General features: G+C 44.6%; 1 protein-coding gene across 3 annotated transcripts in view; it reads left to right on the forward strand.

The window, feature by feature from the left end:
* Positions 1–4320: 4320 nt before the first annotated feature.
* FOCAD (focadhesin) overlaps positions 4321–12263 on the forward strand; it is a 92625-nt gene continuing 84682 nt past the window's right edge. The window contains exons 1-4 of one of the 3 annotated variants that reach the window (XM_042826874.1): positions 4321–4406; positions 4946–5037; positions 7477–7565; positions 11048–11122. In XM_042826874.1, coding sequence (XP_042682808.1) covers positions 7509–7565; positions 11048–11122 — 132 coding nt within the window. In that variant the 5' untranslated portion in view covers positions 4321–4406; positions 4946–5037; positions 7477–7508. Of the gene's footprint in view, positions 4407–4819; positions 4837–4945; positions 5038–7476; positions 7566–11047; positions 11123–12263 lie in introns of those variants that run through there. The other 2 variants (XM_042826875.1, XM_042826876.1) reach the window with 2 other exon arrangements.

Here is a 12263-nt window from a genome sequence, read left to right on the forward strand (position 1 = left end):
TGTTCAACACTATTCAGCATCTTCAAGGGGTAGAGAACACTTCTGAATCTGATGACAGTACAGCAGACTCTCCAACTCCAATGACAGACTCTGCAGGAACTCCAATTCCCGCAACCGGTTCTGTGGTTGCTCTGAGCATTGTGACAGATCCTAGTGTCACTCCAACCTTCATGGTGAGCACTGCAATTGCTCCTGCTACAGATCTTGTGTCTGTTTCATATACTGCGATGAGAAAAAGAAAAAAATTCCTCCTGAGGGAGATGCAACATGCCCAGAGATACAGTCCTGTGGCTGCTCCACTCCCTACGAAAAGTACTGTGGCTGCTCCAACTCCTGTGACAGGCCCTGTGTTTGTTCTTACTTTTTTGACAGACCCTACAGTTACCCTAACACTTCTCACAAGCCCTGCAGGTGCCATGACACTCACAATCAATCCTGTGGTCACTGCAATTCCTCCAAGCCCCATACTGGGTGCCGAAATGGCTGCTGTGGTTCAACATGGCAGACTGCTGAGCACCACACAGTTGTTCACTCACTTTTCCACTTCCCAGAGGGAGGGGAAGAGAAATGGGGGAGAAAAAAAGAAAAAAAAATTAGAACTCATGCGTTGAGATAAAACTGTTTAGTAAGATAGAGAAAAGGATAGCAGTTACAACGGATATATATAGAGAGAAATGTATATGACAAGTGATGCACAAGCAACTTCTCGCTAATCCCCAACCAATGCCCACCTAGCTCCTCAAGCAGTGAAAGAAAGAGATGAACTTCCACCCCTTTCAAATTCCTTTCTCTTCATGTCATATGATAAGGAACACCCCTTTGTATGGTTTAACTGAGCTGTTCTAATTCTGTTCCCTCCCACCTTCTTGGCCCTTCGCTGAGAATGGCCTTGATTCTATGTAACAGCGCTTAGCAGAAACTATAAACATTGCTGTGCTATCAACACTGTTTTTCTTACAGAATGAAAACATAACATCATACTAGACACTCTGAAAAAAACAATTCTATCCAAACTGAAACTAGGATACTTAGGAATGAAACAGAGCTGAAAGACACCCAGAGAATTTTTTTGTTTAATATACTTCTGAGATAGCCTTTACTTGCCTAGGCAAGCCCTGCAAGATGCCAGTTTCAAAAAATAAATAAATAAAAGAAGAACAGAAGAGAAAAGCTGGTGCCCAAAAGGCTTACATGAAAATAAGAAAAATAATGTTTTTATATAGGCAAGGAAACAAAACGGATAACAAAACAATACAGGAGCACACCAGATGCGTCCACATGTCCACCATCTACCTGCTGCAGCTGGACTGCACCACGCAGGCCCCGCAGCATGCTAGACATCACAGAATCACAGAATGGCCAGGGTTGGAAGGGACCTCAAGGATCATGAATCTCCAACCCCCCACATAAATGCAATGAAGTGAATCAGGAGCCTTGCAGAAGGCACTGCTTCACAGGAGTTCATCACTTAGACTATGTCCTCTAAGCCTTATACTTCAGGTTGAAAAAGCCTGAATGATATTAATACAGGCTGTAGCTTACAACATCTTCGGGAAACGTGATGGATATGTGGATCAAGGTGTGGAATGCAGTGATCCTGACCAGGACACTACTGTACACAGATGAGTCGGTAACTCATACAACAGTAGACTCCAATAGGTGCAGATCTGTTCTGAACAGATAGTTCAGAACAGACCCGTGTTGTGCTGCACAGATCTCCTAACCAAAGGATAACCTCAACCAGCTCATCATAACAAGCGTTCTCTTCTATCACATCTCTGGAATATATTACAAATTCTCTTATCCTTTTCAACTCAAGATGTAATGTTTCTATACGTGTTTTTGGATTTAAGCCAACATTTATCTCTGAATTTAAGAGCCCAATCGACCAGAAGACAAATTCATCCCACCACCACCCATACGAAAGCCTGGACCAACAATGCCCATATAAGCCAGCACCTGGGCCAACGGACAACTGAGGTTCCCCAGCCCTTGACACCACAAGCAGACCCAGAGAGGTGTGGAGGAGGTCAGGGAAGCCACATCACACTCAGTCTCTGCTCACACAGCTGCCATAACCCAAATACATCGCAGCAAAGTGTTGTGGTGGCATGACACTATTGTGGCTGTGCAGCACATTTATGGTGGCAAGGCACAGTCTTCCTTCCATGGCACTGTTTAAAGCCAAGATGGATCTGTGTGGCTGCAAGCAGGGTCAGACACTTGCCCAGGGCAAGGTGATGCTCAAAGCCAGCTGTCCAGCCACCCATCAATGGATCACCACCTGTTCTGCAGAATCACAGAATCATAGAATTGCTCAGGTTGGAAAAGACCTTCAAGATCATCAAGTCCAACCATGACCTAACCATACTATCCTAACAATCCACTGCTAAATCATGTCCCTAAGTATCACATCAGGTTTTAAACACATTGAGGGATGGTGACTCAACCACCCCCGAATGTGGGGATGCCTATTCCAGTGAATAGGGGAGCCTATTCCAGTGCTTAACAACCCTTTCTGTAAAGTTGTTTTTTCTGGTATCCAACCTAAACCTGGCACAACTTGAGGCCATTTCCCCTCATCCTGTCACCCATCACCAGTGAGAAGAGACCAACCTCATTCACGCTGGAATCACCTTTCAAGTATTGGAAGAGAGCAATAAGGTCTCCCCTCAGCCTCCTCTTCTACTGACTAAACGGCCCCAGTTCCTTCAGTCTCTCCTCACAGGGCATATTCTCCAAGCTCTTCACCAGTTTTGTTGCCCTTCTTTGGACCTGCTCCAGCATCTCAGGGTCCTTCCTGCATTCATCTGCCCCAAAACAGAACACTGTACTCAAGGTGAGGCCTCAGCAATGCCAAGTACAGGGGCAGGATGACTTCCCTAGTCCTGTTCACCATTTCTGATACAAGCCAGGATGCCATTGGCCTTCTTGGCCAGCTGGGCACACTGCTAGCTCGTATTCAGTTGAGTGTCCATCAGTACACCAAGGTCTCGTTCCTTCAGGCAGCTTTCCAACCACTCCTCCCCAAGCCAGTGGGATTACCTAGGGTTGTTGTAGCCAAAATGCAGGACCCGACACTTGGCCCTATAGAAACTCATACCTTGGCCCATCAATCCAGTCTATCCAGGTCCTTCTGTAGTGCCTTTCTACCCTCCAGCAGATCAACACTCCACATTCCTTCCCAGCTTGGTGTTGCCTCCAAACTTACTGAGGATACACTCAATCTCCTCATCAAGATCACTGATAACAGTGCTGAATAGGAGCGACCCCAGTACCAAGCCCAGAGGGGAAATCACTCATGATTGGCTACCAACTGGACTTTACTGACCACAAATCTTTGGACCTGGCCATTCAGCCACTGTTTCTCGCAGCAGAGCATATGGCCATTCAAACCGCAGGCAGCCAGCATCTCCCTGAGAATGTTATGGGGGGCAGTGTCAAAGGCTTCACTAAAGTCCAGGTAGACCTCTTTGACAGCCTTACCTTTATCCACTAAGTGTGTCACTTTGTCATAGAATGGAATCAGGTTTGTCAAACAGGATGTATCATTAGTAAACCCATATACTGACTGGCCCTGATCCCCTGGTTGACCACTAATTGGTCCATGATGGCTCCTGAGATTATCTTTTCCATAACCTTCCTGGGCACCAAGGTGAGACTGATTGGTCTGTAGCTCCTGGATCATTGTTCTGGCTGTTTTTGAAGATGGGCGTCACATTTGCCAGTCTCCAGTCCACTGGGACAACCGTTAGCAAGGACTGTTGAAGGATGATGGAGAGTGGCTTGGCAACCACATCTGCCAACTCCCTCAGCACCCTCGGTAGCAATCCATCCAGCCGCGCGGACTTGTGAGCATCCAGCTTTGGGAGCAGGTCCAAAACCATCTCATCATGGATCATGCAGCACCTATTCTGATCCCTACCTACCAGTGCAGGGGCTGTGTTCCCAAGAAGCAACAAGTCTTGCTATTAAAGGCAAAGAAGGCATCAAGCACCTCAGCCTTTTCCTGACCCTTGGTCACCATGTTCCCCACTGCATCCAGCCTCCTGCTGTTTATGTATTTATAAAAATACTTATTGTTGTCTTTCACTTTAGTGGCCAAGTTCAGTTCTAGCTGGGCTTTGGTCTTTCTAATTTTCTCCCCGAAGCCCCTCCATGACGAACTTCACGCTCACAGCCGCCTGCTCCCGCTCGACCACGGACTCGAACCAACCTCCCACTCCCCGCCCTTCCGCTCCCTGGGCCGCCCAGGCGGAGCAGCAGGCCTGGCGGCAGAACAGAAGAGCCCGCCCTCCGAGCCGAAGCGCAGGCGCCCGTAGTCACGCAGGCGCCTTTCGCTGCCGGGGCCGCTCGGGACCCTCGCCGGCGTTCGCCTCCGAGAGCCGACCCTGGCGCTGGGCGAGGTGAGGGCAGCGAGATGGGCAGCCGGGTCGCAGCCCTCTTCAAGAGTGCGGGTGCGGAGCTTGTAGTGGAGAGGCGGGCTCCTTAGTGGCCTGGAGCCTCCCGGCGCAGAGCACCGGCCTCGGCTTTGGGCGGAGGGAACCGCCCTTCCTCTGGGGCGGCGTGCGGGGCCGCCGGGCTCCGCGTCTGCCTGACTACGGGGCTGACGGCGCCGAGGAGCGAGCAGTCGCTGGTGCTGTCATTACTCAGCGCATTTCTTTTCTGAAGTCTCACGCTTAGAAGCGCTGGAGTACTGGATGTGCGCCGTTGTCGTGTCTTTGGGCTGTCAGTGGGTTCTGGGGTCCAGATCAGGAGTGCTACTTATTCCTGTGCCTGGTTGGCGTCTGTCCCCGTGGGTTGCCTAGACTCGGATTGTAACGGGCGCCAGAGGAGGTGAGCAACCCGCTCACATCCTGTGGTGCCCGGTCATTGACATGTTGCTGTATTACATTTGGAGATAGGTTTGTCACTTGTAACCCACCTTTGTCTCTCCCTTTGCCAGGTGTCCATGTGTGTGTTGCTGTAGCTGACAGGACCAGCACAACCGTTTTTTTGACAGTACTCCATTAATATAAGCAGTGTGAGTCCTTGCTGGTGGGTGCCTGTGTTCACTCTGTTTTGGTTTGAGAGGATCACTGGTTTGAAGTGGGAGTTCCTTCCTAATAAGCAAACCACAGCAAATATAAGAAATGTAGTCAGAATGGCAGTTCTGTATTCTGTTATTTAGTTTAGCTTAACTTGTAATAGTGACTTGGAGTAAACTTGTAGTGTGGACCAAATCTGAACATGTAACACTAAGGGAACCCTTCTCTGGTTCCAGTGTGTAAGTATTGCTTATCCTTTGCGTTGGGATGTTTACCATGTCAAAAACTGGGCTCATGAGATCCTCATGAAGTTTAACAATGCTAAGCACAAGATTTTGCCCTTGGATCAGGGTAATCCCAGGTGTATGTACAGGCTGGGAGAACTCACAGGGAGCAACAGCCCTGCCGAGAAGGATATGGGAGCTGTGATGGACAAAAAGCTGGACATGAGTCAGTGGTGTGCTCTTGCAGCCCTAAAGGCCAACAGTATAGTGGGCTGCTTCAAAAAAGGGGTTGCCTGAAGGGAGAGAGAAGCAATTTTCCCTTTTGAGGCCCTTTCTAGAGTAATATGTTCAGGTCTGGGTCCCCCAGCACAACAAAGATATTGAAGCTCTTGAAGCATGTCCAGAGGAGAGCCTCAAAGCTGATGAGAGGGCTCAAACACGTCTCCTACAAAGTCAGGCTGAAGGAGCCAAGCTTTTTGAGCCTGGAGGATAGAAGAATCCAGTGAGACCTCTTTGCATCCTTCCAGTACTTGAAGGGAGCTTATAAGCAAGATTTTTTGCATGGTTTAATAGTGATAGTCCAAGGGGGAATGGTTTTAAACTGACAAAGGGAAAAATTAGATTACATGCTGGGAGGAAATTCTTTATTCAGAGGATGGTGAGGCCCTGGCAGAAGCTGCCCAGAGAAGCTGTAGTACCCCATCCCCGGGGAGGTGTTCAAGGACAGGTTGAATGGAGCCCTGGGAAACCTGACCTGGTGGGTGGCTAACCTTGGGCCAAGGAAACAAACAGTCCATATCAGGTCAAGAACAATGTAACTTACATTGTTCTAAGTGGCATTAACAATGCCACTTAGCATGGCAGGCTTCTGGCCTAAAAGATTTTAGGATTTGTAGTGGCCTGTTTATCCCTGCTGGCATGAGCTATTTTGGCGTGGCTCTAGCAACACATTAGGAGTTGTTTGCTGTGAGTATCTGCAAGATTTTGTAGCATACCTGTTTTTTATTTATTTATTTATTTTTTGTAGGCAGGGAAGTGAGACATTGATCACATTGAACCTTTTGCAAATGAATGGATTTTATTCAGGGTGATGTTGCTTCCTTTGAAAGATTGTTTTGTGTGCAATGCTAACAGTCTGTCAGCTGTAACACGGCAAGAACAGCAGTACTGGAGTTATTGCTGTTAAGGGAGATTCTGCTAGGTGTGGATATTTTTGAGAGGAGCAGAGGGTGGTGGGGGTTGAGGCAATACTGTCCCAAATTTTGTAGAGTAAAGCTTTAAGTACTTTTCAAGGTTGCTGATAGGCCAGAGATTTGTGAACTACCATGACCCTGGCCTTTCTTTCTTTTGTGGTAGAAGGCTGATAAAAATAGGAAACACTTCTTCGTTGTTGCTTTTGCATTTCTTGGGATGATTCTGTGGCAGTTAAGCCATTCATGGGAAGGAGAGAAAGGTGTTGCAAGAAATACTGATGTTTATTCTTACTTATAGAAGTGGCTTGGCATGCTGATTGTCAACTGTTGCTCCCTGTGAGTTCTCCCAGCCTGTACGTGTATCTGGGATTACCCTGATCCAAGGGTATATAACATATATATATAACAAATGCAACAAACAATTTTGTTGTAGCAGTGGTGTGCAGCAAAGTAAACTGAGTTCTGATTCTTTGAGTTATGGTTCCTGTGTGCTGGGAGATGCATATATATTCAACTTCTAGAGAAATTTGGCTTTTTTTTTTTTTTTTGGCAACTTTTTGTCTCTAGTTGCAATTCTGATTTACAGTCTTACAGATGGATTTTTGTTTTATTTCTGTTTTTGCATGAGGTACTTGGATGTGGGGAGATATTTGCCTTTTAAATCATGTTTGAAATTGAACACTCCTGAGCTGTCCCATTTTGAAGTCAATGAGATTTACCCTAAAGAGCATTCTTAACTTTATACTTTCAGAGTTTGTGTATGCTGTGCTGTATATAATTGTATTTGATCTATCTTTATGAAGTATTGGTCATTCACTCTTCACGTGAGAGCAAAAGGTGTTCAGGATTTTAGCTGTTTTCAGGTTTAAGCTTATAAAGTGAGGTAAGCTAATGTGGTACACTTAGGAGATGAAATGTTCACAGCTGCTGTTTAAGCATGTTTAAACATTGTGCTGTTAAGCATGTTTTCTAGCAAATATCAAACTGTATTGCCCAGTCCCAAGTATATTTTTTGTTTAATCTGTGTTGCAGGGTATGAGTTAGTGTCCTATGACAGAGCCAAAATGTCGGATGACATCAAGAAGCGGTTTGAATTCCCTAATGCAGTTATTCAATCACAGGTAATTTTATTTTAAATGTTAAACAAATGGAATAATCTGTGAAGAGTTTTCTTCGGTGTTCTGCTACCTGGCTCCAAAGAGGTTTTAAGAAAGACCTTTAGCTTCAAACCAGAAAACCTAAGTAGTTGTTATACTTCAGATGCAAACAAAAGCTAATTGCTGAGTCTGTGTAGCCTGAACATAGTACATAATCACTCATCGCTGTAAAGTCTCTGCATAAAAACTAGAAAGCTTCCAGTCTTGGAAAGTTTAAGTAGGGCCAAATGCTTTCTAGTATCCCTGTCAGTTGGAGAGAAGCAAAGAGTTGCCAGACGTCATGTGTGAGTTGGAAATTCTTGACAATACTTCATGCAGCTGTCTTTAGGATTGATATATTTTTTCCTCCTCTGTGATGACAGCTGAACTACTGCTGTCTTGTCTGACCTTAGAAACTCTGTAGGGATTCAGTATGATCAGCAGACAAAATGCCTTTATTTTCGTATCATATGAATAAACATCTGCCTTTAACTTTCTCATTTAAATAAAGTATTTTTCATAGTATCTTTAACAAGCAGCAAGGAAGAAAGTAATAACCTCTATTTCCAGAGGTTCTGGCTTCCACTTCTATTCTGTGACCCCTCAAAAGACACTGACATCAGCTGTCCAGGTATTGCTCTAGCTGTCATCAAACGTCTGCTCTGCAGATCATGTTACCTGTACAAACAAGGATTGGCAAAGTGAGGGACTTGAGCAGGGTTTTTTAGAAGAGGTTTTACTGACGAATCTTGGAATGTGGTGGGCTAATCTGTATTTTGACTTTACTTTATGTAGCTCACAGAAGCCCCTTTTTATTGATGAGCCTTTTTGTCCAGTAAAATGGAACTTAAATTTTTAAGGACACAGTTGTTTATTTCTGAAGTTTCTGATCATAGAATGGTTTGAGTTGGAAGGGACCTTTTAAGATCATCTAGTTCCAACCCCCTACCTGCTATAGGCAGGGACGCCTCCCACTAGACCAGGCTGTCAGAGTCCCATCCAGCATGGTGTTGAATGCTTCCAGGGAGGGGGCGTCCACACCCTCACTGGGTAGCCTGCTCCAATGACTCACTACTCTCACAGTAAATAATTTCTTCCTATTATCTAAACCCCAGCTCTCAGCCTGTCCTAGTAGGGAGGTCCTCCAGTCCTCTGATCATCTTCATGGCTCTCCTCTGGACTCACTCCAAAAAATTCATGTCCTGTTTGTGTTGGGGCCTCCAGAATTGGGTGCAATAATCCAGGTATGGTCTCAGGAGACCAGAATAGTGGGGCAGAATCACCTCCCTTAACCTGCTAGCTGTGCTCTTGAAGCAACCCAGAATACAGTTGGCTTTATGGCATGCAAGCACACACTGTTGGCTCATGTCAAATCTTTCATCAACTGACACTTCCACATCCTTCTTTTCAGGACTGTTTTTAAGCCATTCTCCACTCAGCCTGTATTTCGCTTGGGATTGCCCTGACTCAGGTGCAGCACCTTGCACTTGGTCCTGTAGCATTTCATGAGGTTGGAATGGGCCCACCTTTCAAGCCTGTCTAGGTCCCTTTGTAAGGCATCCTTCCCTACCAAGCTGCACCACTCAGCTTGGTTTCATCTTCAAACTTGCTGAGGGTGCAACTCAGTCCTACTGCACACACTGCCTACAGAGATGTTAAATAGCACTGGTCCCAGCACTGATCACTGATGAAAGCCACTTGTCACCGGTCTCCACTTGAACACTGAGCTGTTGACCACGACTCTCTGAGTGTGACCATCCAGCCAATTCTTTATCCAGAGAGTGGTCCACCCATCAAATCTATTCTTTTCTGATTTGGTGGCCAGAATGTCGTGCAGGTCAGTGCTAAATGCTTTGCGTATGTCCAGATAAGTGCAATGAGGTCTCCTCTGAGCCTGCTCTTCTCCACACTGAACAATCCCAGCTCCTTCAGCCGCTCCTCATAAGACTTGTGCTCCAGACCCCTCACCAGTTTCATTGCCCTTCTTGCTCCAGGGCCTCAATGCCTTTTTTGTATGAGGGGCTCAAAACTGAACACAATACTTGAGGTGTGGCCTCACCAGAACTGAGTAGAGGGATGATCACTTCCCTGCTCCTGCTGGCCACACTATTTCTAATGCAGGCCAGGATGCCGTTGGCCCTCTTGGCCACCTGGGCACACTGTCAGCTCATGTTCAGCTGAGCATCAGCCAACACCCCCATGTCCCTTTCCTCTTCACAGTCATCCAGCCACTCAGCCCCAAGCACTGCTTTCATTTGCCAGTTCACTCAGAACCCATGGATGGATCTGGTCAGGTCCTATGGACTTGTGCATCTTCAGGTTCTTTAGATGGTCTCAAACCTGATCTTTTCTTACAGAGGAAAAAGAAAAATAATAGAAGGCTCACTTGTTCTCCAAAAAGCTGTTGTAAGGCTGTGGTCTGAGTGGGCAGACTATGTTACTGCTCTTTCATTGAAATAGCTGCACAGAAGCAAAGACCTGGCTTAGTTCAATTTTCTCATTCTCATTCTATTTCCATAATAAGCTTTTTTGTTCTTTTTTTTTTGTGTGTGTGTGTGTGTGTGTGTGTGTGAAGAATGGCAGAGTACACATTGAAACCTTTGAGAAGTGCAATCTTGTAGTCTAGGAAGGTATGTAGATTTATAGTGGCACTGTTCTTAGAAATGTTACCTGCTATCTCAGAGTTCGTCATATCAGACTAATGGCCAGCCTTTGAAGGAATTGCAGATAAATCCTTAAAAGAGAAGAAACCCGGAATCATTTAAAGTATTTTCCTGTATTTTTATACACATAACAGAAATGTTAATCGTGTGGTTTGTGGTTTTTTTGGGTTTTTTTTTTTTTTTCCTTTGTTTCCTCGTTTATTTTTGTCCAAAAGTAAATATCTGTTCTTACCATTGGAGAGCAGATGGAGCTGTTGTTCTGGTTGTGTTGATAATCTGAAAAATTGTTTTTTTATGGAGGGCCTGGAAAATCAGTCGTCTTGGTTGGGTTTTTTTGCCACCGAATAGCTTTATGAGAAATACAGTTAAATCCAAATGTTTGATTTAAAGTAAATCAAACATTTCTGAGTGTAATTGTGCTGTCAGGTATGCTAAGGGTTTAGGTTGTGAGACCATGTTTATCATCAGTATTTTCCTAAAGCAGCGCTTCAGAACTTCGCGTGTTTCTGATCTGTGTTCAAATCTACTTGCTTTCACTAAGCAAGTTCAAGACTTGCTTTCACTAACTTGAGTAGTAAAGAATATAGTAATGGCCAGTGCTGTAAAGTGTGCTGTGAGGTCTGTACAGTGATGGAGCCATAGGTCTATTACAGCTGATAAAATGTCTGCAGTTCCTGAGTACATGAATAATCCTAATCTTACAGGAAGCTCTGTAAAAAGATGCACTTATTTCTGTTTTTTTTTCTGTAGTGAAGAAGAAAAAAATAACATTTGATCTGCATGTGTTTTTTATTTTTTATTTAGGCAGTGGGCCATCTGATTGCTGCAGTACTGAAAGAAAATGCTTCTTCAGAGAAGATCAAGCAGGCCTCTCACCAGGTCTGTGCCATTCTTTGATTTCTGCCTTCTTTCCCATCCGTGAATGCCTACATTTTTCTGTGGATTCTTACTTCCTGTGTGTTACTTTAATAAATTCTGGAAGTTAAGCACGCTGACACCATGTGTTTGGGTGTACAGGTATAACTCAGCCTTCAGGGTCAGAAGGCAGAAACCTTAACTCTGCATAATAGCAATATCTCGCTCTGCTCAACCAAAGAGAGTTTTGAATTTATTTACACTACCAGAAGTGACATGTGGTGAGATGCTGCCATTTTGTTAACAATAAATAAATGACAGCAATATGGGCATTTAGAAAGTATATACTTTCACATAGCTGTACTGATGTTTTCTTATATATTAACTATGGAAGAGCTCACATTTATGTTAGAGAGCATGGTGTAAAAGCATACTTTTAATAAAGTCAAGCTCATGTAAGTATGAATCTATCTTATTAACCAAGAGCCATATGCAGTGCTGGTGTTTGCAGGTGTCAGAGCCGTGTTAGTGAGGTCCTAGGATTTCCTCTGTTTTTCCTCTCCAGTGCTAATTTGTACTGAAATGAGCAGGAAAAGAAGTGTGGACTTTTTCTTTGTCTGAAGTCCCATACCCCAAACTAAGAAACCCAAAATCAAACCTCAAAAAACCTCGCTTTTGATGTAAGGAAATGTTTGAGGTGTGTAGTTTCTCTACACTGAGCACGATCATATTTCTAAATGGGATTCTATCTTGAGCTAAAACCTGATTTCTCACCTCTACTACCCTGTGGAAGTACTGAACTTAAACATAGCAAGACTTTCTAAAACAGTAGGAAGCAGAATGTAGCTCCTGTTAACATTATGTGTGCCCTTTTTTTTTCTTTCCTCTTTTCATAGGAGAATTTTGCAGTATACAGTTGTTTTAAATGTTTTTAAATGTTTTCCTTTCTCCATTTGGAAACCACAAAGTCAGCAAACCAACTTAGCAATGCAAATGTGGTATCAAAATAAACAGTGGGTTTGATGGATAGACCTTTGTCTTTAACAACAAGTGGAGAGAGTGGAAGGCTCCATTTGAAGAATGAAGATGACTTCCTCCTCTGTAGCTAGAGGACACATGTAAACAGCTGTCTGCACTACACTGTACTATAGACACAGTTTGACAT

This window comes from Centrocercus urophasianus, unplaced genomic scaffold (genome assembly GCF_019232065.1).
Source record: "Centrocercus urophasianus isolate 14NV4802_14NV808 unplaced genomic scaffold, USGS_Curo_1.0 seq_27, whole genome shotgun sequence".
Classification (NCBI taxonomy): Eukaryota; Metazoa; Chordata; class Aves; order Galliformes; family Phasianidae; genus Centrocercus; species Centrocercus urophasianus.